We start from the raw sequence: 27018 nt of genomic DNA, 5'->3' as shown, positions 1-27018 counted from the left end.
GACGGACCGCGGTTCGATCCCCCGGCATCCCATATGGTCCCCCAAGAAGCCAGGAGCAACTTCTGAGCGCATAGCCAGGAGTAACCCCTGAGCATCACAGGGTGTGGCCCAAAAACCAAAAAAAAAAAAAAAAAAAAAAAAAAAAAAACTTCTAAACATTATTGATTGAAAGAAATATAATTCCTAAGAAATAAGATTGATTCCTAAATAAATAAAAGACTGTTACACATTCACACATTGCCTTAATATTAAGATGGAAAGACTCTGCAAACTAATTCTGTGGATTCAATGCACACCCTAAGCACTGAGCTCCTGGGTATGCCCAACTATAGACCAAATCCTCAAAACAAACAATAAAAAAACAACTATCAGAAATCTCTACCTTTCACTTTGAAGTCAATAGATTTCTTTAGGAACTCTTTAATTTTTAGGGTGGGAGAGATAATACAATGGACAGGGCTTGTCCCATAAAGGTGGCTGAGCCAGCTTCAATCTCTGGCACTATTATGGTGATCACACCAATCAGAATGAATCCTGAGCACAAGTGAGTGTGATTCCCAAACCAAAACAAAGATATTACCAATATTTTTTATCATCCTCAGCTGATCATTCTTTCAATCATCAAATATACTTTGATAATTTATTATATGTGAGATGCTCTAAAACAGGGGTCTCAAACTCGCGGCCTGAGGGCCATTTGCGGCCCTCCGTACAACATTTTGTGGCCTTGCCCTAGAGGAATCTTTTTTTCTTTTGTTTTGTTTTAGTTGTTTGGGTCACACCCCCCAATGTTCAAGGCTTACTATTGACTTTGCACTCAAGAATCACCCCGACTTTGCATCCTGAGACTCCCAGGTAAATTGAGTTTGAAACCTTTGCTCTAAAAATACAGTTTGAAGATTTCCAATCAATTTGAAATAATATATACAGCAAAACTTCCCAGAATATTAAAAAGTAGCACACAAATAAAACAAATTTAATTGCTCTAGAAGATACTGGGAAAAAAGGAAAGACAGTTCACTTTCTAAATCAGATATGAAAAAGAAAGTTGGCTGGAGAAGACAGTGAAGGAGTTAAGGTTGTCTTGAATCCTGCTCTCTGGTTTAAATCTCAGGTACTACAAATGAACCCTCTGAGCACTGTCAGGGGTCACTCTTTTTTTTTTTAGGGGTTATTCTTGATAGAGCCAGAAGAGCCCCACTATGAACACTGCAGTATGCACCCACCATTTGTGGCAAATAAGAAGAAAGGTTGATGAGGGCTGAATAGCAAAGGAAGAATGAAAGTTCTAATATCAGACACTGATCAGAATTTATTAAACTTTATGAGTAAAATGAATTGTATGGACAAAATTAAGATGACGGGTGAGGTGTTGCAGGAAGAGCAAATATTTAAATGAAAACAGAGGAAGGTGTTTTGATAAGAAGTGAGCACAAAGGCTAGAATTTAGGAGCCAGAGATAGTACAGAAGGTAGAGGGGTTTGCCTTGTATGCACCCTAGCCTGGTTCAAATCTCCAGCCCTGTTTATGGTCCCACAGCACTGCCAGGGATCACTCCTACACACAGGGATAGGAATAGCCTTTGAGCACCGTCAGGTAGGGACCCTGAGTACTGCTGGGTATGCCTCCCCCAAAACAAAACAAAACAAAAACCAAGCTCAGGAACAGTCTGGGGCAGAAAGTTGAAGAGAAACATCAACATTTTTACACCTGCAAACTGGAACTAGCCCACATTCCCAACAAACAGTTACTAAATCACTTTTCAATCATTTTACAACAAAGATCATCTAGCCCATGAACTAGTAGTTAAAAACGACTGGTGTAGAGGATTTTTGAATATTATCTTAATGAGTAATAAATTATTACAAATGACATTCAAGCAAAGGACAAACTGAAGCAAATGGTACTTTAAAAATAATTAATCTAGGAGGAGGAGAGGGACACTGAGAGGACAATGGTAGAAGGAAGCAGACACTTGAGTGGAGGATTTGGTGCTGGAATGTCTATGTATGAGAAACCTCACCAATAACAGTTTCATAAACCAGAGTCTAAAATTAAAAAAGAAAAAATTAATCTAATAGTATGAACCAAAACTGACTAGAATACAGTAGTAGAGAGATTAGTTAGAAAGTATCCACAAGAGTTCCAGGGAAAGGACACTGAACTCTAATAAAAATAACATCCGTTAACACTGACTACTAGGCAATTTACCTTCTTTTTTGTTTCTGTATCTTTCATAGGACTTACATATAAGTTAATTACCCAAATTAAATCAAAGGTTCTAAGTCATGAGAAGCTAAAAATGACTACATACAAAAAAGCACTGCATCCCAAAAGGTTTTATCGGAGGCGAAGCCATAGGCCATAGAAGAGTACCTTCCAAAGGCCAGAAAACTAGAAGGTTCACACAATTTCTACACTAACATTTAGCAATGCTCTTGGGAAGTGACAATCATGCTTTGAGGACCAATTTTTTTTTGCAATTTTTTTTCTTTCCATCATCTTTATCAGTGTAGATATTTGCATAAAAACAGGATCACTGGTCCTTGGGGATTCATCAATTCTTACTGCTTATTTTTCACCCATGTCATCCTCTCAATTAATGCAAGATAGAGGATTGAGACATGGAAATACCAGATTAGAGTGTCAAGTAAATGTCAACTCCTAGAGTGGATGAATAATCTGTAAATACAATAAGAAAGATATTGCTTTTATGCAAATATACTACACATAACAAAGTGAAGACTGATCAAGGAGTCTGATATCTATCAGAGTAATTTTTTTCCATTCTAAATTTTTTTCTTTTTTTTTTTTGCTTTTGGGACACACCCGGCAGTGCTCAGGGGTTACTCCTGGCTGTCTGCTCAGAACTAGCTCCTGGCACGCACGGGGGACCATATGGGACACCGGGATTCGAACCAACCACCTTTGGTCCTGGATCAGCTGCTTGCAAGGCAAATGCCGCTGTGCTATCTCTCCAGGCCCTTTCATTCTAAATTTTAAATTTTATTTTCTGTATCTCAGCTAATTGCTGTGGTCAAGGGTTATAACAACTGCAAAAGAGCACTATACACTGTAAACATTTTAAACTGAATTTAAGCTGAATGTTAAACTAGAACTTTTGATAAATTGTAGCCATGTTCATGGGACTTGCCTGGCAGGAAAAAAAAAACATTAGAATGCATAATTTTAGTTCTGTTCTTGAAGTAGCTGAGTTAGGCAACTTCAAAATCCCAACCTCCAAAGCCTGAATTTTATAAATACACTTAACAGTAACAATGATTTCAATCTGTGGACTGTAAACTAAGACTAAAACAAACCACAAGTTTCTGATTCAGTGAAAAGTCATGAAAATACTTTATTGATGCTGAGAGAACAGATTCTTCTTAAAAAAGATAATGAGAAATAATAATTTGTTAGTAAAAATCATTTTTAATATAGTAAAAATTATTGATCAAAGTCCTTTATAGAAAATTCTAGATAGGGGGGCCAGAGAGATAGCACAGCGGTGTTTGCCTTGCAGGCAGCCAATCCAAGACCTAAGGTGGTTGGTTCGAATCCCGGTGTCCCATATGGTCCCCTGTGCCTGCCAGGAGCTACTTCTGAGCAGACAGCCAGGAGTGACTCCTAAGCACAGCCAAGTGTGGCCCAAAAACCAAAACAAAAACAAAAAAAAAGAAAATTCTACATAGGAACCAGAGAGATAATGTAGGTGAGGCACTTGTCTCGCATGCAGCTGAACTGGGTTTGATACCCAGCACTGTTTATGGTCCCTCAGGAGTGACCCTGAGCATAAAGCCAGGAGTAAGGCTGGAGCACTGTCAGGTGTATGAAGTCTGCTCCCCAACACTCGGAAGGAAGGAAGGAAAGGAAGAAGAGAGGGAAAAAGAAAAAAGGAAGGAAGGAAGGAAGGAAGGAAGGAAGGAAGGAAGGAAGGAAGGAAGGAAGGAAGGAAGGAAGGAAGGAAGGAAGGAAGGGAGGGAGGGAGGGAGGGAGGGAGGGAGGGAGGGAGGGAGGGAAGAAGGAACGAGAAAGAAAGAAAGAAAGAAAGAAAGAAAGAAAGAAAGAAAGAAAGAAAGAAAGAAAGAAAGAAAGAAAGAAAGAAAGAAAGAAAGAAAGAAAGAAAGAAAGAAAGAAAGAAAGAAAGAAAGAAAGAAAGAAAGAAAGAAAGAGAGAAAGAGAGAGAGAGAGAAAGAAAGAAAGAAAGAAAGAAAGAAAGAAAGAAAGAAAGAAAGAAAGAAAGAAAGAAAGAAAGAAAGAAAGAAAGAAAGAAAGAAAGAAAGAAAAGAAAGAAAGAAAGAAAGAAAGAAAGAAAGAAAGAAAGAAAGAAAGAAAGAAAGAAAGAAAGAAAGAAAGAAAGAAAGAAAGAAAGAAAGAAAGAAAGAAAGAAAGAAAAAGAAAAATTCTGGATAAGTAAAAAGTGAATTAGAATGTTAGCATTTTGTAATCTATAATAAAATAGTGAATCTAGGCAGTTATAAAATGCTGGTAAAATTTAGGTGTAAGGCTCATGAAGAATTTTACAAAATGAATAATTGACCAATTATCAATGCTTAAGTCAACTAATCTTATAAATCACGAAACAAGTAGACACAGGCTCCTCTGAGAGATGTACACAGTAACATTTATGAAATAGTCTTGGTCTTGTTTTAGCTTTGGGGCTACAACCTGTTGTGTTCAGGGGTTACTCCTGGCTGGAACCAGGGATTGACAATCTCCCACACCTGCCAGAAGCAAGCTTTGACCAGAGCCAGAAAATAGTCAATCAAATATAGGATATGAAACTTATTTAAATTTAATAAAATAAACCAATGATATTGGCAATTATGGATCACCCAGGGAAATCTTTTTTTTTCCCCCCGACCCTGGCCCGGCGCGGTTGCCAACCCAGTTGGTTTTTGGGCCACACCCATTTGACGCTTAGGAGTTACTCCTGGCTATGTGCTCAGAAATCGCCCCTGGCTTGGGGGGACCATATGGGATGCCGGGGGATCGAACCGCTGTCCTCCTACGCTGGCACTTGCAAGGCAGACACCTTACCTCTAGCGCCACCTCCCCGGCCCCCCAGGGAAATCTTAATCCCGATTGTCTATATAATTATATTAAGCAAATTACATTTTCTCAGCAGGATAAAGAAATCAAGTTCTTATTTATTTACTTCATTTTATTGGGGGAGGTGAATTTCTCCAAAAGATGATAGCTATCAGGCTACCAGATCACAGCTAGTGGTGCTCAGGAAACCATGTGGTGCCAAGATTGAAACCAGATTCAGTTTCCTGTATCTTTCGTTAAAAAAAAAAAAAAAAAAAAAGGATGCTATTTGGTAACATGAAGCCTGAGATTTGACTTTAAATAATTATGAAGGGCTGGAGATTTAGGGGCTTGCTTTGTATACTACAGAAGCATGATATATAGTCCTACAAGTACAGACAGGAATGATCCCTCATCACACAGCCAGGAGTCAACTTGGAGCACAGCAAGTGTGCCCCCACAAAATCCTAATTCATTATGCAAAATTAATATAAGTGAAAAAAGGTTCACTTTACACTAATCATGGATAACATGAGGCCGCTTCTTCTAGTCTCTGTTCTGTTCTTCGGTATCTTTTTTTTTTTTTTTTTTTTTTTTTGGTTTTTTGGGCCACACCCAGCGGTGCTCAGGGGTGACTCCTGGCTGTCTGCTCAGAAATAGCTCCTGGCAGGCACGGGGGACAATATGGGACACCGGGATTCGAACCAACCACCTTTGGTCCTGGATTGGCTGCTTGCAAGGCAAACACCGCTGTGCTATCTCTCCGGGCCCCTCTTTGGTATCTTTTAAATGTTTCCATAATAAATACTAAGGAGGTTATTTCATTGTGTTTCTTGATAGGAAACCAGAAAAAGATGCCACATGTAAGTAAACACCTAAAGTTTACAACCCCCAGCCAGCACTGCATCTAAAGAAACATGCACACCACAGCCAGCAGTTTAACTTCCAGCGAGCATACATGTAAGCAAACACTGGCAACACCTCATCACAACTAAATGAGTATAACCCCAGCAAGCACTGCAACTGGATGTGTGACTCCCCATGAGCACCACAACCAAGTGTGTGTGACCCAAACTGCCACAATGACAACAGCAACAGAGGACAGGGAAGGGGGGAAAAAGTAATAAGAAGGAACATAGCGGGCCGGGCGGTGGCGCTCGAGGTAAGGTGCCTGCCTTACCTGCGCTAGCCTAGGAGACGGACCGCGGTTCGATCCCCCGGCGTCCCATATATGGTCCCCCAAGCCAGGAGCGACTTCTGAGCGCATAGCCAGGAGTAACCCCTGAGCGTTACCGGGTGTGGCCCAAAAACCAAAAAAAAAAAAAAAAAAAAAAAAAAAAAGAAGGAACATAGCAATCTCAGTATAACTAACTATAGAATGCTGTTGATAAATACATTTGGTAATATGATATCTTAATTTAACAAGCATAAAATTTATTTCATTTAAAAATTGACAGAGATAAAAGTTAGTCATTGTGATCATTCAACATTTATTATCCAGAGCCAAAAGCAGACACAAGTTCTAAACTATACAAGCCTCACATTCAAGAATTTAATAATCACAGGTTTATCTTTTCATTATAAGCCCTGGAGGTGTATGATATACATGGTAATTAGTAATTCTGCTGACATAACTTTAATCACAAGAAATAAACAACTAGTACAGAGGCATTAGATAATAATGAATGAATGCAGAGCATCTAGTAACCTATCTCAAAATGGCCTGTTGTTTTTAGCAACTTGATTCATGAAAATAATAAAAACAAACAAAGGCTATCTTGGGGCACATTTTCCACCTTGGAAATTCACTTGCACCTTGACCTATCATATTGTTAGTTTTTTTCCCTTCTGGAAAAACCTGTGTTCTTTCCCTTTGGAGGGTTGTAGGTTCAGAGCCACATCAGGCAGTGCTTGGTGATTATTCCTGGCTCTGGAATGACCCCTGGCAGAACTTGGGATGATATGAATTTCCAAAGATTGAAAAAAAGGTTGGCCATATGCAAGACAAATGCCCTCACCTCTGTATTATCTCTCCAACCCTCTCTGTTGAAAACTTATCTCTTTGTCTTTCTTTATCCTACATACACCTCTAAGCAAATTTATCTAATAAAACTTTAAATTTATTTTTGGTCTTACTACTATCTTAGGAGGATGAGGGATAGCTGAGAGGTAGAGCACCTGCCTTATAGGAATGAAATTACAAGTTCAAATCTAGTGTGCCGAGTGCAATCCTGGGAATAGCACCGTTTGTGACTCCTAATTGCCACCACAAAATGTGCAATCTCCGGCACACCATAACTGAATGTGTGTTCCCATAAGTGAAAAAGTGTGCAACCCCTAGCAAGTAATAAGACTAATATGTGTTAACAGGACAAATAAAAATGTGTGTGACTCCATGACCAAGTATATTTAACTTCTTGTCATTAACACTATAACAAAGGGAAGGAAGAGAGGGTAAAAATAATTAAATCTTTCCTTGGTTAAAAAAATCAAATCAGGCCGGAGAGATAGCATGGAGGTAAGGCGCTTGCCTTTCATGCAGGAGGTCATCAGTTCGAATCCTGGTGTCCCATATGGTCCCCCGTGCCTGTCAGGAGCAATTTCTGAGCCTGGAGCCAGGAATAACCCCTGAGCACTGCTGGGTGTGACCCAAAAACCACAAAAAAATAAATAAATAAATAAAATCATAACTATAATAAAAGAAACAAGAGATAGAGAAGTAAAAAAAAGTTATAATTACTCCAAAATTAGAGAAATTTAAATTAACTTTCATAGTGTTAAATTTGGCAGTAACTGGGGCCCGAGAGATAGCACAGAGGTAGGGCCTTGCATGCAGCCAACCAGGGAGGGACCCAGTTCGATTTCTGGCATCCATATGGGCCCTCAGTGTGCCAGCGGCGATTTATGAATGCAGAGCCGGGAGAACCCCTGAGATCCGCTGGGTATGGTCTAGAAACCAATCAATCAATGAATCAATCAATAAATAAGGTTTAAAAAATATTTGATAGGAACTTAAATCAATGATATGAACAAATCGACTCTATGCTCAGCCAAAAATAATTTTTAAAAATATCAAAAATAGGGCCCGGAGAAATAGCACAGCGGCGTTTGCCTTGCAAGCAGCCGATCCAGGACCTAAGGTTGTCGGTTCGAATCCTGGTGTCCCATATGGTCCCCCGTGCCTGCCAGGAGTTATTTCTGAGCAGACAGCCAGGAGTAACCCCTGAGCGCTGCCAGGTGTGGCCCAAAAACCAAAAACAAACAAAAAACAAACAAAAAATCAAAAATAATTTATAAAATTACTTTTTTAGGATTGCTCAAAGAGGTAGAAAACTTGAAGAAAATTATATGGTAAAGCAATCTTTCTTTTCTGTCAATCTATAAGTCTCAGGATAATTGAGAACAAAGCCCTACCTACTGTATGGTTTAATCTCTTCCAATAGGGGCCGGGCGGTGGCGCTGGAGGTAAGGTGCCTGCCTTGCTTGCGCTAGCCTAGGACGGACCAAGGTTCGATCCCCTGGCGTCCCGTATGGTTCCCCCAAGAAGCCAGGAGCAACTTCTGAGCGCATAGCCAGAAGTAACCCCTGAGCGTCACAGGGTGTGGCCCAAAAACCAAAAAAAAAAAATCTCTTCCAATTACAAAAATTTCTATTATTTTTCCAATCTTAAAATTAATATATGAGAAAATATTTTATAAATTTTTTGTTGTTTTGAGGCCATAACAGCAGTGCTCAAGAATTATTCCTGGAGATGCACAAGGGACTATAGGGGGTACCGAAGATCAAACCTCCGTCAATTGTGTGCAAGGTAAATGCACTATCCACTACTATTATTCAGGCCCTAAAAAATAATTTCAACTAAAAAAGAAGAGGGCCAAGGATGTGACAAAATGGTGGAGAACATGCTATGCACCTGGAACACCACCAGGCCTGAGTACTATCGGATGCGGATAACTGTCCGGTAGGGTTTCCACAGAAATAAAATATATAGTGCTCGTTTCGGCAGCACATATATTAAAACAGAGAAGATTAGCATGGCCCCTGCGCAAGAATGACACGCAAATTCGTGAAGCATCCATATTTAAATAAATATATGAATAAAAGAACAAGAATAAATAGGTACTGTTTGTTTTATTTGGAGGTCACACTTGGAAAAGTTCAGGGAGGGGCTATGCCTGGCTCTGCACTCAGGAATTACTTCTGGAGGAGTTCAGGGGACCATACTGGATGTCGGGAATTGAACCCCGGCCAGCTGATGCAAGTCATCCACTAAATTATCTCTCTAACCTTATAAATGAGCTTTATTTTTTTCTGGAAGATTTTGAGTTTTATAGCAAATGATATTGTACAGAGAGGCCCATGGCCCAGCCTGGCTGGGTCCTACTCTAGTCTCTTGCCGGGCTGCCTCCTCCCCTCCCCCAAGCGGGCCCATCCTCAAACCTTTGTGACCCCCAGGATCCTCTCCCTATGGCCTTTGGTCTGCCCAGTCCCCTCTCCCCCAAACCCAGGCACCTCCCTGGTACCCACAGTATGGGGTATGTGAATAGATACTCAATCCCAAGGTGCAACCCGGATCCCCTCTGAAGCAAGGACCAAAAAAGTGGGGCCTGGCTTCAATCCACCGCCCCCCCACAGCCCTGCTCCACAGTAGAGGCCAGGGAGGGCAAAGAACCTGTTACTAGGTTCCCATGGCAACTAAAACGTAAACCGGCTTTGGGAGGTGTCCATTGGCTGCTATTTCCATAGCAACCAGGAGTGGCAGTTCCCATTGGCAAACGAGATACAAGTTTCCATGCGGATGAAAGAGTAAAGCCAAGTTGAAGTGCACTCTTCCCCATTATTGGGCTGGCACACTACCATCCCAAGTCAGGAGGGCTGGAGTTGCTCAATACAGTAAAGCAACACAGAGCCTGGGGTGGCACAGTCCAAACTGGGTGTCCGCCAGTCCAGTCTCAGTCCAATCTGGTCCTGCCCCTAAATGAGAATTTTTAAGTATGACTCATAGGAGCATGAGTTCTTGATACGCCATGTATCTGTTCCATTAAGGAACCAGACCTCCCCTCCCATTTTATGTGATGAGTCTTTTGGGGTTTTGTTTTCTTGGTTTTGAGGCCACACCTAGTAGTGCTTGGGTCACTTAGGGCAGTGTGTGAAGGATCAAACTCAGGCCTCCTGAAGGGGAAGCATATATTCATCCCACTGAGTTATCATGATGTGTCAGGAGCCCAAGTGCTCCCTGATCAGAAACCAGTTCTGGGACAGGTACTTGAAACCAAATTAAGCAGAATCCTCCCTAAGATCTTTCTTTAAGAACTTTTAGAAAATATGGTCTTCCCTTAGTAGTATTTTTTTTTTTTTTTGGTTTTGGGACCAAACCCAGTGATTATCAGAGATTACTCCTAGCAGTGCTCTGAAGACCATATGGGATGCCAGATTGAACCACATGCAAGGCAAGGGCCCTATCTGCTCCAGTAGTGACATTTAAAGTAGTGACATTTAAAGACTCATAAGCTGGAGATGCTCTTGGCAACCTTCCCCAGTTACAGATCACAGAGCAAGACTATAACATCAGTAAAGCTGAGCCTTAAGATGTAAAACAAAAAAAAAAAAAAATGCGACACCCCAATAACATCATTAAGTGTCATGAATTTGAAGGCTGAGGAGGTCTCACAAAGGGATGGAATTCATGACTAGTGTGAGCAAGGCCCTGATTTGAAGTTCAGTCTCCAGTAACCACACTGCCTCCTTCCCCGCCAAGCACTGAGCCATCAAGCCCACCCAGTGGCCTCAAAAAATCCTGAGCACTGCTTAGAAGGCTGGTGGGAATGGGGGTGTGGGAGGGGAAAGAAGTATCAAGGATCTGGGCAGGTTCAAAGCTACTCCTGTTTCTAGAGCTAGAGAGACAGTATAAGGGTTAAGGCATGTGACTTGCATCCCACTAATCCCAGGTTGAATTCTCAGCACCAAACAGAATTTGTTTCCCGGGGCCGGGCGGTGGCGCTAGACGTAAGGTGCCTGCCTTGCCTGCGCTAGCCTTGGACAGACCGAAGTTCAATCCCCCGGCGTCCTGTATGGTCCCCCAAGCCAGGAGCAACTTCTGAGCGCATAGCCAGGAGTAACCCCTGAGAGTTACTGGGTGTGGCCCAAACCAAAAAAAAAAAAAAAGAATTTGTTTCCCAAGCACTGCCAGGGGTCATTCCTAAACACAGTGCAAGAACAGTCTCTGAGCATTGCTGGTGGTGTGGACTAACTGTCCCTCCTAGTGACCAGAAAAAAAAAAGAAATTTTATATTTGAATGTTTGGAGGTTTATTTGGTGAAGAAAAATTTTTTGTGGAGAGAAATTTACTTAGAGAAGTGTGGGAGGAGAGAAAAAGAGGATATACATATTTAAGCCAGAGGAGGGGCTTCTCCAGAGTAGAAAAATTTATATCTACAATCAAGACCCACTTTTACTTAAGCTGGTTTGTTTTGGCATTCAATGACTCAAAGCCAATTACTATACCAAATAAAAGAACATTACATAGTAAATTATGCAATTATTCCAGCAAACTCTCTTATCATGAGAGAATGCTAACTTCTAGGAAGCATAAAATATTAACCAGGAAACACAAATAAATGTGATCTGGTACTTACACTCATCTAGCCCCAGTTGATAGGCAAGGTTCTGTAGGCCTCGTACTTTCTCCATCAAATTAGCTGTGGTGAGACTCCCCAGTTCTGAAACACAATCGTTTATTTCTTTTTTTAATAATATTTTTATTAATTTTTTTTAATTATGAGAACAATGATGCAAAGAGGAGAAGGTAAAGTTACAGTGGAAGGACAATCGCCCATAAACAGAGTTCTCAAAAGAAATCCCCTTGCTGATGCCTAAATATTGAACTTACAGTCAAAGAACATTAAGAAAAATAAGGCAGAACCCATGTACAATTACTTTGTCCATAAGTCCCCCGATTGTAGTACATTATAACAATTGTTTATTTCAATGCCATTTCTTCCTTCTGTTTTCTAATAATAACATATGAGTTTGGAAAATTTATTGTCAAAGTTTTCAAGCTTAATTCCTAATAAATGAGTAAAGAGTAAAATTAAGTTTCTTCTCATTCAATCACTCCCCATTCCCCTACACATAAGTATACATACTGATTTTTCCACTGCTGCTCTATCTCTGATAGAGCTCTGTCTTGAAAATATGCATGGTTTCTATTACTTAAGTCCTCATTCTTTTTTTCTTTCATTTCTTCTTCAATTGTTTTTTGTTTTTTTTGAGAGAAGATAGTAGTATCAAAAGTTAAGAAGTCCATGGGGCTGGCGAGGTGGCGCTAGAGGTAAGATGTCTGCTTGCAAGTGCTAGCCAAGGAAGGACTGCAGTTCGATCCCCCAGTGTCCCATATGGTCCCCCAAGCCAGGGACAATTTCTGAATGCTTAGCCAGGAATAGTAACCCCTGAGCATCAAATGGGTGTGGCCCAAAAAACAAACAAACAAAAAAAATTAAAAAAAGAAGTCAAAAGTCACGAAGTCCATGGCTTCTTCATATATATGAGGCATGAACTCTACTACATATAGGGTTATATCCCTGGACAAATCCTCTCTTATTTCAATTAATAATAAAAGAGCAATAAAGCATATACTGTTCCCCTACTTCTCTAAGTTTAGAAAATAAGGCTAACTATTATTCTAAATTTGTCCTTCAAGATAAATTTCTATTTAAAAAAATTTTTTAAGCTTATGAGGCTAGGAGATAGTACAGTGACTTGGATTCTATTCCTGGTACCACCTGATCCCCTGAGCACTCCTGGGTATGATCCTAGAGTTCCCGCATCACTAAGGTGGCCCAGGTATCCTGGGACCCAAAGAGCCCAAGAAGCATCACATCCTTGGGCCCTCCAGCCTGATTAGCTTAAAATCACCAGCAAGCCCCTGCTTCCTCCTCTATCCCTGAGCATTTTATATGGGAGTCTGGGGGTCAAACCTGGTTTGGTCTCCTGCAAGACAATCTATTCTCTGTATTATCTCACTAGCCCTACACATTCATTTTGGTAACATTCAGCACCTTTTAGGCTCAAGACAAAGGTCAAATCACATAAAACATAGTGCCATGATCCCTTAATAAAAAAAAATTAGAGACTGGAGTGTTAGAACAGCAGATAGGGCATTTGTTTTCTAGATGACTGACCAGAGTTCAATCCTTGGCATCCCAGAATGCCCCCTAAGCACTGCCAGAAGTAATCCCTACATGCAGAGGGCCCGGAGTATTGCCAGGTATAGACCAAAAACTAGAAAAGAAAAAAAAAGATTACGTTTCTTTAGGAAAAAACATACCGACAGGGTATCATAAAAATGCCTGTCTGAAATATTAGAACAATGAACCCAAGATGCCCTTGAGACTTAATTTTTTCATGGTTGGAGGAGGGGACCTGCAGTTAAGCATTTCTTGCAGAACAATGAATTACTTTGGAAATCAAATAAAGGTGTTATTCTCTTCCACTTATCATATCCTGCTCATTATTTCTATCTGGCATACAAAGACTTCCTTGATCTGTTCGGCTGCTTAAACAGCTTAAGAATTCCAGATTTTTAACCGTAATTTTAGTCTATTACTTCCCAACTACCATGCATCTCACTACTTGAAGGATGATAAAAAAATTAAATAATGTAGCACAAAATCAAGGAAAATTAATGTTTTTAATTTAAATTTCACCTTTATGGCTGAGTTTAAGTCATTTATCAAACAACAATATACACTACTTATAACATTCTTTATGGGACAAATTGAAGGGCTAGAAATAAATAAATGACAGATCATAACCCACAAAGAGGCTGTCAGTTAACAACAGTGACAACATTTTATGTCAGTAGTAAATTCTAAATGTGTATCATAGTGTTATCATAGTAGACTTAGATGACTGGTATTTAAATACTCTTTTTAATAAAAAAATTCTTTTTATTTTGTTTTTGGCCACATCCAGCAACACTCAGGGGGTTACTCCTGGCAAGCTCAGGAAGCCATATGGGACGCCAGGAATCGAACCCAGGTCAGTCACATGCAAGACAAATGTTCTGCCCGCTGTACTATTGCTCAGGCCCTGTATTTTAATAAAATCTTAATTAAATTTTAAGACATTAAAATTCCCTGAGACATTACCATTCCTAACCTTAGATATAAGTCTATACACCCTTATGAGAATTAAATGAGAAAATTTATGAGTTTTTTTCACTATAAGTTTCAAAAAAAATTATATTAAATTAATTTAGCAGAAGAACTCATTATGAGTGAGTCTTGAATTGGCAGAAACTTTACACACGGAAAAGTACAAAAAAAAGTATTCAAACATGAATAACTGTGACCAAGAATAGTTAAACAGGTAAAAAGCTCCACATGCTGTGATTCAAACATGGGGAAATGAGTCTAGAACTGGGTAGCCATGAAGAATTAATAATCCAAGCTACACTTAGGGTGAAAAACTTCAGATTAGAAGACTTCCGTTTTCATGGTGGTGAACCCACCAAAACTACTTTTATTCCCAAATTAATCCACCCTCAGGCCAGGGGGAGGATCCAGTAACAGCAAAGTACCTAATGGAGTTAAAGCCACCTCGGTGGATATTTACATTTCAAAAACCTTATGTGAAGTGCAGAGGGAGAAAGGGCAGAAGTCTGTATTAGAATTAAAAAAACGGTGTGACCTAACAGCAGGCAATGGGGCTGAGAATACTTGAAAAGAAAAAGAGAGAGAAAGGAGGCTTGTGGAGGATCATAAACGGAGTTTCAAGTGAGAGGTCACCAACACTGCTTACCTTTCAACATGTCAATGTCATCACGCTCTATTTCAGCCATCCATTTGGGTGGAGAGCTAGTAATGGGCTGTCAGAAAAAAAAATCCATTCAAATAAGGAGCAGAAAGAGGCCCTACTCTTGCTTATATATATATATATATAGTTTTTTCTTGTTTTGGGGCCACACCTGGTGACACTCAGGGGTTACTCCTGGCTATGAGCTCAGAAATCAGGGGTAGGGAGCAGGGCACATTATGGGACTCCGGAATCAAACCACAGTCTAGGTTAGCATTTGCAAGGCAAGTGCCCTACCGCTTGTACCACTGCTCTGGCCCTATCCTTGCTTCTTTAAAAGAAAAGTAGTTTGTTTTACAAATGAGTTTGTTTGAAATACTGGCAAATTATTACTTCAAAGACCCAGATTCCATCAGATTTGGCTATACCAGTCACCTTACAAAATACCACTGCTGGGGCCAGCGTGATGGCGCTAGAGGTAAGGTGTGTCTGAGCGCATAGCCAGGAGTAAACCCTGAGCGTTACCGGGTGTGGCCCAAAAACCAAAACAAAACAAAACAAAAAAAAATACAACTGCTTGGCTTTAAAGTTAAAACATAAAAACTGATTTTAGAAGAAGTAGGCCTGATTACTGTTACTATTTCATACATAACAAATATATATAGTCATAAAGGAAATTACTTGAGGGATCAGAGAAGAGAGTTCAGTGGGAATGGTACATGCCTAACACCACAAGACTGAGATTTGATCCACAGAATCACATTTGGTCTTATCTCCTGTGCCAAGAATGATCCCTGAGCACAGAGAGCCAGGAATAAGTGTTGAGCACCATTATGTGTGTGGCCCAGACTCTCCCCCCCACAATGTACAATAAATAAATCACCTCTAGAAGCCATTAAATCAAAATTTCACCATTTCTACCTTCATGTCAAAGGGCTCTTAAAGTACGGACCTGAGATGAAAAGGTGCAGTTATTTAATCAAATTTATTTATTTTGGGTTTAGGGTAATACCTGGCAGTGCTCAGAGCTTACTTCTAGCTTTATGATCAGAAATCACTCCTGGAAGTGCTCAAAGGACTATAAGGAGTGCCGGGAATGAAATGCGAGTTAGCCACATGCAAGACAAATGCCCTACCTGCTGTACTATTGCTCAGATTTCTGTCAGATTTATTTTAAACTAAAAAACATTTTTAGGTACCAGAGTGAAAGTACAGTGGGTAGGGCATTTAGCATGCACTCAGATTCCATCCCTGGCTCCTCATCTGATCCCAAGCATTGCCAGAAGTGATCCTAGTGTGACCTCCCAAAAAAAGTTGTTTAAAAGTGGGGGATATGGGTTGCGGAAAGGGAAGGGGGAAAGGGGGAAGACAAATTTGGTGGTGGGTATACCCCTGATTCAATGTTAATATGTACCTAAAATATTAATGTGAAAGTTATGTAAGCCACTATGATCAAAATAAAAATTAAAAAAAAAAAGTACTTGTTTAGGGGCCAGTGAGGTGGCGCTAGAGGACAGCGGTTCAATCCCCCAATGTCCCATATGGTCCCCTCAAGCCAGGGGCAATTTCTGAGCGCTTAGCCAGGAATAACCCCTGACGTCAAATGGGTGTGGCCCAAAAAACAAAAAACAAAAATAAATAAATAAAAGTACTTGTTTAACTTTTTTTGTTGGTTTTTGGGCCACATCCGACAGCGCTCAGTGGTTATTCATGGCTCTGTGCACAAAAATCGCTCTTGGCAGGCTCGGGGGACCATATTAGATGCCGGAAATCAAATCCAGATCCTTCCAGTGTTGGCTGCGTGCAAGGCAAATGCCCTACCACTATGCTATCTCTCCAGCCCACTTGTTTATGCTTTTGGTTTTATTTTGCTATGCCCAGTTGAGAGCTATATTACTACAGTCATCAATAGCATCATGGAAAGCATATGGGTTTAGGACTCAAACAGACCTGAGGTCAACTCCTGTCCTGTCACTCAGGAGGACTTGGGTTTCCAAGTTTCTGCAAATCTTTCAAACATTATGCTCAAATATTTCTAAGTATGGTGTTAAAAGCATGAATATAGGGGCACAGTGATAGCTCAAAGGGCTGGATTACATGCTCAACATCATAAGATCCACTCTGGATCCAAGCACTCAACTGTAGCTGCCCTGCAGCGTTAAGCTAAGTATTACTGGGAGTGGTCCTCAGTCCCCTGGGCAATACTTGGGAGGCTCTAACTAGTTCACTAGTTAAAAATCAGTGTCTGATTTTTTCCACTTACAGTCTATCACACTTGGTTAACCTCACAGTGTCAATTTCCTTAATGTAAATTAGGAATAAATTAAATGTAAATTAGGAATAACAATTATACCTAGATCTCATACAGTTTTGTGAAGATTACATTATATATGTTAAGAATTTACTGGCACATGGTAAGCACTATGAAAGTTAATAGTTAACAATCATCAGATGTTCATCTGTATTGCTTCTCGGCCTTTTGGCTAAGATCAAGTGTGGTATCTGTTCTTATCAGTTTAATATCTGTTACGTCGTCTATCCAATGACAATATATTAAATGGATTTTTGGCACTAGGAACTGGAATAGGAGCTTACTCCGTCCATTCCACACATCGACCTGGGATTGCAGTAGCTCCAGGAACAGTGCACAAAAAAAAAAAAAAAAATGTTTAACTGTGAGAACACATGAGAGAATATACACAGAAAACCTAGTAGAATGCCTGCTGCCCTGAAGTAGAAGAGCTGTGGTTCTAATGGATATCTTCCTTTGGTCTGGGATAAGTTAATGAGAATTTTCAGAATCTTCCAAGGATCTAAAAAGCCATTAGGCATCACATGAAGCCAGAGCAATAGGACAGCAAATAGGGAAACTGGCTGGCATATGGCTGACCTGGGTTTAATCCCTGGCACCGCATATGGTTCCCAGTCCCTACCAGGAATGATCCCTGAATGCAGAGCTATGAGTAAGCCCTGAGCACAGCCAGGTGCGGCCCAAACCTACCAAGTGCCCAGAAAAAAGGCATCACATATAAAAGAAAAAAATTGAAATAATAGGTCAAAAAGAATATTAGTATTCATTAAACATTTCAACTATCTTGCCTTAAAAACTTCCAAATTGAGAAAGGTAATAAAAAAGGGGCTGGAGTGGCAGCACAGTGGTAGAGGGTTTGCCCTGCATGCAGCTGACCCTGGACAGACCCAGGATGGATCCCCGGCATCCAATATGGTTCCCTGAGCCTGCCAGGATCAATTTATGAGCACAGAGCACGGAGTAACTCCTGAATATCCAAAAACCAAAATAATAATAATAATAATAGAATAATAAATGAATGTTAAAATGCCAAGACAGGAGCTGGAGCTACAGTACAGCAGGTAGGGTATTTGCTTTGCATATGGCTAATCCAGATTCAATTCCTGCCATCCCACAAGATACTCTTAGCCTCAGGAGTGATTCCTGAGTACAGAGCCAGCAGTAACTCCTGCATATCACTGGGTATTGGCCCCATCCACCAAAAAAGGGACAAAATAGAGCATTTGGACAGAAGAAAACTTAATAATCAATTAATGTAATTATAATATAAACAGATTTCTAAGGATGCAGTTCTAAGTTTTACTGAAGGCTTTAACTATACGAAAATAAATAAGAGATATTTGAGATTTGGCCAGTAACAAAACACTAACTAAACTTTATAATGGAGAACAGAGCAATGGTACAGTAGGCAGGGTGTTTGACTTGAGACAGTCAACTAGGGTTCAGCTCCCAACACTTTGCATGGTCTCCTGAGACCCATCAGGAGTGATCTCTGTATGCAGAGAATGGAGTAAGTCCTGAGCACTAGCAAATAGAGCTCTAAACAAACAAAAGTTTTAATTCAAATAAATAAAAATCAACTTTATAATGGAAATAAATTATTACTTACACTTTTAAAAGACGCTGCAAATTCAGCAACTCCTGGTACTAAACAGGAAAAATATAGCATGATTAATTCAATAAACATTTTGGTATTTCCACAGAGGATTTGAATTAAAAGAAAAAAGCCTTATCTTCTGGAGTATGTAGTCTACAAGTGAGAGAGCAAATCATTAAATATAATATTAAATGCTCTAAAAAAAGAAACTAGGTGCAAAGGAGAGGGAGGAATGGAGGGAGGGAGGGAGGGAAGAAGGAAGGAAGGAAGGAAGGAAGGAAGGAAGGAAGGAAGGAAGGAAGGAAGGAAGGAAGGAAGGAAGGAAGGAAGGAAGGAAGGAAGGAAGGAAGGAAGGAAGGAAGGAAGGAAGGAAGGAGAAAGAAAAAGTCCGTTTAAATCAGATTGAGAAGGCTGAATGAAAAATATCTCTTGGGGTTAAAGAGAGAGTAAAGAAAGTATGGAACTTGCCTTGATCCCCGGCATCCCACATGATCTACCAGGAGTGATTCCTGAGTACAGAGCCAGGAGTAACCCCTGAATACTGCCAATTGTGGCACAAAAACAAAGCAAAACAAAAAAATAAATATCTCAAAGAAAATGATACTCAGAGAAAACTTGGTGGCCTGGGAGATGTGCTTGTGCACATGGACTTGTGCTTAACTTTTTTTTCTTACAAAAATTAATTTCTATTTTCCCATCAATATTTTTACTTTAAGGAACTAGGACCAGTTTGTTTTGGGTCTTTTTGCTGAAAATTTTTCTCATTTAAAAGACAGCTAGGGGGGTCGGCGAGGTGGTGCTAGAGGTAAGATGTCTGCCTTGCAAGCACTAGCGAAGGATCAGGACAACGGCGTCCCATATGGTCTCCCCAAGCCAGGGGCAATTTCTGAGCGCTTAGCCAGGAATAACCCCTGAGCACCAAACGGATGTGGCCCGAAAAAAAAAAAAAAAAAAGAACAACAAAAAAAAAAAAATGTGTGGTAAAAGGGAGCTAGGATCTTTACCATATATATAAATTTGTATAATTTACATTTGGAATAAGGATAAACTTTTGCTTCTGATAAACCCCAGGTTTATCTCTGGTTCCCGAGAGCATTGCATGTTTGTTTGTCTTGCTCTGGCCCCAAAAAGGTGTTGTTGAAAAGTTCTAGTATGACAAGAAGCTTTGCCATTTTTGAAAAAGTGCACGTATAAAAATCTGACCATTATCATCAGTGGAAATCACTACAGAAGAAGGCAGCAGGAGGAAGTAGGTGGGTGGAGAGGTCAGGCAGAGAAGCCAAGGTGTGGCTCTGGGCCTGGCCTCTTTGATAAAAGATTATCCAAGCCCTATTTATAAACAGAAACTCCTCTAGCCTCCACCAGCTGCCTGCAGCCATCCCCTCCCCACATTCCCATCACCCAGAATGTCAAGTATACTTTTATCTGAAGCCACTGAACCACCTGAGAGACATCTTTCTCTCCCACCTGAAAAAGGCCAGAATTGCTCTAAGAGTAGTTCAGTTTGTGATAATTGTAATCAATTTCTGTTTTTATTCTTTGGGTTCATCAGTCTCCCTACCCCTTCCTGCTACTTTACTCTTTTTTTTTTTTTTTTTGGTTTTTGGGTCACACCTGGCAACACTCAGGGGTTACTCCTGGCTCTATGCTCAGAAATTGCCCCTGGCAGGCACGGGGGACCATATGAGATACCGGAATTTGAACCACTGTCCTTCTGCATAAAAGGCAAACGCCTTACCTCCATGCTATCTCACTGGCCCCTCCACTTTCCTCTTAACATGTACAGTAACTATACAGAGACTGATTAAAAGCTTGTATATAGTTTTTGGATCAAATAGCACAGGATATGGGGAACTATTGAAAATTCAGACTTCTCGTGCTCGCTTCGGCAGCACATATACTAAAATTGGAACGATACAGAGAAGATTAGCATGGCCCCTGCGCAAGGATGACACGCAAATTCGTGAAGCGTTCCATATTTTAAAAAAAAAAAAAAAAAAAAAAAAGAAAATTCAGACTTCTCCTTTGCTTTGTAAATTCTAAGTGGGGGAAGGGGATTGTTAAAATATTTTCAAAACTAGGGGCCGGAGAGATAGCACAAAGGTAGAGCGTTTGCCTTGCATGCAGAGAACCTAGAATGAATGGTGGTTCAAATCCCGGCATAAGCATATGGTCCCCTGTGCCTGCCAGGGGCAAATCTGAGCACAGAGCCAGAAGTAACCCCTGAGTTCTGGCCTAGGTGTGAACCAAAAACCAAAATAAATAAACAAACAAACAAACAAGTAAATAAAATGCTTACAAAACTTTAAGCTACAGAACTTTTGCCAGTGTGGAGGAAAATAAAAAGAACTTAAATTTAAAAGAAAGGGTCTGGAGAGATAGCACAGCGGCATTTGCCTTGTAAGCAGCCGATCCAGGACCAAAGGTGGTTGGTTCGAATCCCGGTGTCCCATATGGTCCCCCGTGCCTGCCAGGAGCTATTTCTGAGCAGACAGCCAGAAGTAACCCCTGAGCACCGCTGGGTGTGGCCCAAAAACCAAAAAAAAAAAAAAAATTAAAAAGAAAGAGGGGCTGGAGTATAGCACAGCTGTAAGAAGTTTGCTTTGTATACAGCCAACCCGAGATGGACCTGGGTTTGATCCACAACATCCCATGTGGTTCGTGAGCCTGCCAGGAGTGATTTCTGAGTGCAGAGCTATGAGAGCCTGAGAGCCGGAGGTGTGGCCCAAAAACGAAGGAAGGAGGGGGGATGAACGAAGGGAGGGAGGAAAGGAAAGTTTAATCTCCATCATCTGATATTGTCCCCTGACCGCTAAGTGCAGAGCCAATAGTAAGGCCTGAGCACTGTTGGTTGTGGTCCCCTCTCACACACAATATTTGTTTTCAATTTGTTTTATTTGTTTTCAAATAGAGCATAAAGTCATAATTTTTTCTTTTTTTTTTTTTTTTTGGTTTTTGGGCCACACCCTGCGGTGCTCAGGGGTTACTCCTGGCTGTCTGCTCAGAAATAGCTCCCGGCAGGCACAGGGGACCATATGGGACACCGGGATTCGAACCAACCACCTATGGTCCTGGATCGGCTGCTTGCAAGGCAAACACCGCTGTGCTATCTCTCCAGGCCCATAAAGTCATAATTTATAGCACATTTGCACAAAAAGTACAAATAACAAATGCAGTAGATTTACACCTACCAACATGGAAAGAGCATTAATAAATAGTAGGTATTTTATCATAACTAGGTAGAACCAGTAAAAATCAATAGGTTATGTACATGTGGCCTCATCATTATACACAAAAGTCTATATGTATAAATTCAAAGATATATTTATTTGCCTATCTGAAGGGCTTACTCCTGGTTCTGTGCTCAGGGAGTTTTCCTTTTTTTTTTTCTGTTTTGTTTTTGTTTTTGGGTCACACCCGCCAGCGCTCAGAGGCTACTCCTGGTTCTGCACTCAGAAATCACTCCTGGCAGGCATGTGGACTATATGGGATGCCATGATTCAAACCACCATCCGTCCTGGATTGGCTGTATCCAAGACAAATGCCCTACCGCTGTGCTATCTCTCCAGCCCCAGTTTATCATTCTTATAACTAAATGTCTTCAGAAACCTCCCCATACAGTATCGTGTTTAGCAAAATAAGTCTGAAGAAAGTGACACCCAGATGATCTCACTCACATGTGGTAATAAAGAAGAAAAATAACAAAATAAGGGAAAGGAATTTACAGCATTTTTGTGAGTAAAGCAAGAAAATTATTAATGAAACTCAATTAGAAAGATTTCTCTCCTCAAAAAAAAAAAAAAAGAGAGAGAGAGAGAGAGAGAAGCACATGTTCAAGAAGGAACAAGATTTCTCAAGAGTAAAAAATAGTCAAGCAAAGAAACACAGACAAGCAAGCGAGATGTGAGTTCAAGGGAATACATGGATTTGAAGAACAAAACAGAACTGACAGTACTGAATGAGAAACCCTTGGACTTTGACTACAGAGCTGAGATTATTAATTGGTGGGTTAGGATGGAAGAGATGAACTAGATGTGATTTAGGAATAGAGGTAAGAAGAGTTCCAGTTCACTGGTGGTGATGGTGGTGGTACAATAAATGTGTATATCAAAAAAATAAATAAATAATTATGTATATCAAAGGCATAAACATTAAAAATACTGTAAACTATATAAAAGCCATATGGTAAACCATTAAAAACCATACCTTTAAAATTTTACATTGCAAGCTAGAGAGATATAGTGGGAAAGGCACTTTCCACTGGGAAAGTCTACGAATCAGACTTGGGTTCAATTCCCAGCACCCCATATGGTCCCCCCAAGTCTGTCAGGAGTGATCCCTGAGTGGAGTAAGCCCAGAACATTGTTGGGGGTAGCCCTCAAAAAAAAACAAAACAAATACATATGTATTTGTTATATATATGTATTTCTTAGGGGGCTAGAGAGATAGTACAGCAAGTAGGATGTTTGTCTTGCACTTGACTAACCTGGGTTCAATTCCCAGCACCCCATACTAACCCCCAAGTTCATCAAGTGATACCTAGCACAGGACCAGAAGTAAGCCCTTAGAACCATTTGGTATGTATGAGCTAATGTCCTCACCAACAAATATATTTTATTTTAAATTCTCCCTCAAAGTACTCCTGTATAAATGATGATATAAAGAAGTTCAAAACTTACATTGTTCTGGCCAAAGGTCTGGTGAGGCACGGTCAAGCTTTTCAAAACTTAGCAAAGATGCTTCCAAATCTGTCCCTATGAACAAAAACACTCAGTTGATTCAAGAAAACACAAAACAGATTAATTTTTTTTACCCTATGACACTTCAATCGTGAAGAGTATAAAATTGTAACATTCACCTGAAGACCTAGATTTGAATTCTATAACTACTGCTACTACTAGACTATGATGTTATACAAATAATTATTCTCCAAGCATTACTTTTTTGATCTCTAAAACAGGAGCAGTAATTGTATGTTGGGAGTATCAGCAAACCCACCAACAATTTAACTCATATATTTTGCCAGTTAAAATCATCCAAGTGACTCTACCCTCAACAAAACAAACAACAAAAAATGGTAAGATTCCCAACACCCAATACAGTCCCCCTAAGTACAGTAATCCCTGAGGGCAGAGCCAGGAATAAGCGCTAAGGATTGCTGGGAGTAGTTCCCAAAACAAAAAGAAAAGTAAAATAAAAAACATCCAAGAGGGTCAGAGCAATAGCAGGTAGGAACCCAAACAAACAAACAAACAAATCCAAGACTGGTAAGGAAATGGCTTCGTGCTAAGCACCTGCCTTGAAAGTATGAGGTCCAAGTCCCTGATGCTCACATGAACAAATGCAATACTGTCAGCTCTATTGTTTATGTCTGGTAGCTCTTTTATCTGTGGGTCCCACCTCTAGGAGTGACTTTCCAATCTCAATGTAGCCAAGGGTATGCAAACATAGCAACTAAAAGATGGCACCTACAACTCAAAAGTGCCACCTCCAGTGAGCACCACAGCCAAGCATCAGTGCAATCCTTGTCATCATCAATCAGTGCAATCATGTCATAATCAGAGGGGAGAAATTTCTAAAATATGTGCCTCAGTAAAATTTGAAATATATTATTTATGCATCTATATAATCATTCTTTCAGTAAATGTCAACTGAAGGCTTACTGCTTACGAGGGACTAAGACCAGAAATTCAACTATGAACAAATTGGGATTATAATCTAGTGGGATTTATAATCTAATGTGAAAGGGAAAACATTTCAGAAAAAAAAACAATGATAGAATTCATTAACAGCACAATAAAGTACTGAATTAATTAAGCAAATTAAGTGAGGAGTAAGGTCAGAATTAAGTGAGGGGCAAGGTCAGATAATGTAGTCTAGGATTACCTCTCTAGGAGGCAACATCTAAAGTCATACCTGAGGAGATAGACAGTACAGGAGGTAAAGCACTTGCCTTACATGCAGCTGATTTGGCTGCCATCTGGTAGAATCATCAACAGTACTGGAGTACTTCTAGGTCACTCTCAGGAAGACTGCTGGGTACCACCCAACAGCTCAAAAATAAAACCAGTGATAGAAGTGCATGCAAAGATACCCCAGGTTCTATAGTTGGCACCACATAACAGGATGTAGCCCTGGAGGTCCACGACATTTTAATCTAGCTATGCATTTGCCCAAGCACAAAATCCTACCTTGTTGGTTGAGCGGGGCCACAAGTGACCTTGTTCTCCCCCAGGGTAACCACTCCTCCAAAAGAAAAAAAAAAAAGATCTAAAACTGCAAAACTCTTTGACATGCTTAAGCTTTCACCACCACCCCCAAACACCTAGTTTATGCTTTCTATATAATAAGCACTCAAAATTAGTTTTCCAGGTCTCGATGTGCTCATTTCTGATATAAGCTTCCAAGATTTCTAACAAACAAAAATGTGGGAACAGTGGAAACAAAATTCAAGTAACTTAAGAAATACCTGCAACGCCAATACTCTTTAAAGCAAAAAACACTACTTACAAAAGACAAAGTTGCAACTTGTGCAAAACTATGTTAAAACTATCCATTCTCCTTTTCCCTTTTGGAAGTTTCAACCAGGAGAAGACCAGAAAGTCCCTATACATCTATGTGAGCCAAGGCACCCCTCTGAGAAGACACAAGAGAATTAATTATGTTTCTCTTGATGGTTCGGTCCAGGAATGAGATCAAGGGACCCAAATCTGGCTAGGGTTCAAGAGAAATTGTTCCTGATGCTTCTGGAGAGAAGAAAACCGACTCTGGGACCTGGAGGAGCTCAGAAAAGAAAAGTTCACAAGAAGGAATTAATTGTCTCCCCCTCAGAAAGATCTCCAACGTGATCCTTCAACCTGTCACCTACACAGGACTACGGAAGAGAGGGCCCAGGAAGAAGATCCCGTCCCTTTTGCCAGGAGTGGGTCCCCTCATGGGTGCCCTCTTCCACCCGCCTGGGTATATATACATATATATAAATATAAACATACATATATACATATATATTTCTCAAGTCACTATATATAGTGAGAAATGCCTGCAAGGCCAATACTCTTTAAAGCAAAAATCACTACATCTCGCCAAGATGACTTGCATCTTAGACTACCTATCAGCAGAAATGGGCCATTCATCCAGCCTGAAGAAAGACAATACAAAGAACAAAGTTACAACCTGTGCAAAACTATGTTTAAATCATCAATTCTGGGGCCGGGTAGGTGGCGCTGGAGGTAAGGTGTCTGCCTTGCAAGCGCTAGCCAAGGAAGGACCGCGGTTCGATCCCCCGGCGTCCCATATGGTCCCCCCAAGCCAGGGGCGATTTCTGAGCACATAGCCAGGAGTAACCCCTGAGCGTCAAACGGGTGTGGCCCAAAAACCAAAAAAAAAAAAAATCATCAATTCTCCTTTTTTCCTTTTGAAAAATATATAGTTATATATTATATTTATATAATATTTATACATATTCATATATTACACTTATATATTATATATATTCGATATATATAAAATCAGCTGCATGTATATATACCCCATATATATAAATATATACATTTATATATGGTGGGGTGATGTGCTGGCCAACTCAGCACCTGACGCTCTCCAATCACACCCATACCCCAAGATAAAAACATTAAAAGGGAAGGGAGGGAGACGGAGCCAAGAAAACAAGGTAAAGCTCCAGGGGGGAGCAAATGGAGAGGAGGAAATCCGCAGGAGAGCGAACAAGTCCGGGATGCTTATGGGAAGCACTTCGCAGCCGGCTCTTACCGTCCGTGGGCGACGCCATCTTCCGACCCATGTCACGTGACGGGACCAACGGTTGGCGGGAAAGCAGAAGCTCGAGGCCACGCCCCCCGAGGAGAAGCCCAATCGCCACCTCTCCACCTTCTCTTTTCCCCGCCTCCCGGGGGAATAAATTTGCTTAACCACGCCCCTTGGAGATAACCACGCCTCTCGTGCTGTGAAGTGGGTGGGGCCACCACCAAACATTCTTATTTACCTTCTTCCGTGAAAGGGGGTGTGGCCGCGGTCCAGGTGTGTAGCCAATCAGCGTTCTCCTTTAGGGGGCGTCTTCCCTCCGGGTGCCCAAAATAGGGTACGCGTGTCGGAGGGGGCGTTTTCCCTCCTTCCGCCAACAGAACTGGAGCGTTCGAGAGTGACAGCGCTGTAAACCAATCGCGTATTTTCTGACCCGGCCCTGAGGGGGCGGGGTCACAAATAGTAGAGGGTGATTGGCTAATAGAGATGTCATTTCCACCAATAAGGAGGTGATCTAGGGTGGAGG

At 40.7% G+C, this 27018-nt stretch overlaps 1 protein-coding gene, 2 non-coding genes and 1 pseudogene across 3 annotated transcripts in view; 3 read left to right on the top strand and 1 right to left on the bottom strand.

Annotated features, from left to right (window-relative positions):
• The window catches only part of LIN52 (lin-52 DREAM MuvB core complex component), a 113218-nt gene extending 86495 nt beyond the window's left edge, over window positions 1-26723 (bottom strand). Inside the window, exons 1-6 of the mRNA XM_049770284.1 lie at window positions 26502-26723; window positions 24207-24309; window positions 23414-23488; window positions 18747-18784; window positions 14833-14899; window positions 11667-11750 (exon numbers count right to left, since the gene is read on the bottom strand). Of these exons, the coding sequence (XP_049626241.1) occupies window positions 11667-11750; window positions 14833-14899; window positions 18747-18784; window positions 23414-23488; window positions 24207-24309; window positions 26502-26723 (589 nt within the window). The remainder of the gene's footprint in view (window positions 1-11666; window positions 11751-14832; window positions 14900-18746; window positions 18785-23413; window positions 23489-24206; window positions 24310-26501) is intronic.
• LOC126004838 (uncharacterized) lies at window positions 9022-9117 on the top strand (annotated as a pseudogene).
• On the top strand, window positions 17290-17480 carry LOC126005405 (U2 spliceosomal RNA). The gene has a single exon (XR_007494508.1). It is a non-coding gene; the product is annotated as a U2 spliceosomal RNA (small nuclear RNA).
• LOC126005532 (U6 spliceosomal RNA) lies at window positions 20611-20717 on the top strand. Its single transcript, XR_007494583.1, has one exon. It is a non-coding gene; the product is annotated as a U6 spliceosomal RNA (small nuclear RNA).
• Window positions 26724-27018: the final 295 nt, after the last annotated feature.

The sequence above is a fragment of the Suncus etruscus genome, chromosome 3, assembly GCF_024139225.1.
Source record: "Suncus etruscus isolate mSunEtr1 chromosome 3, mSunEtr1.pri.cur, whole genome shotgun sequence".
Taxonomy (NCBI): Eukaryota; Metazoa; Chordata; class Mammalia; order Eulipotyphla; family Soricidae; genus Suncus; species Suncus etruscus.
This window is presented reverse-complemented; position numbering and strand designations above follow the sequence as displayed.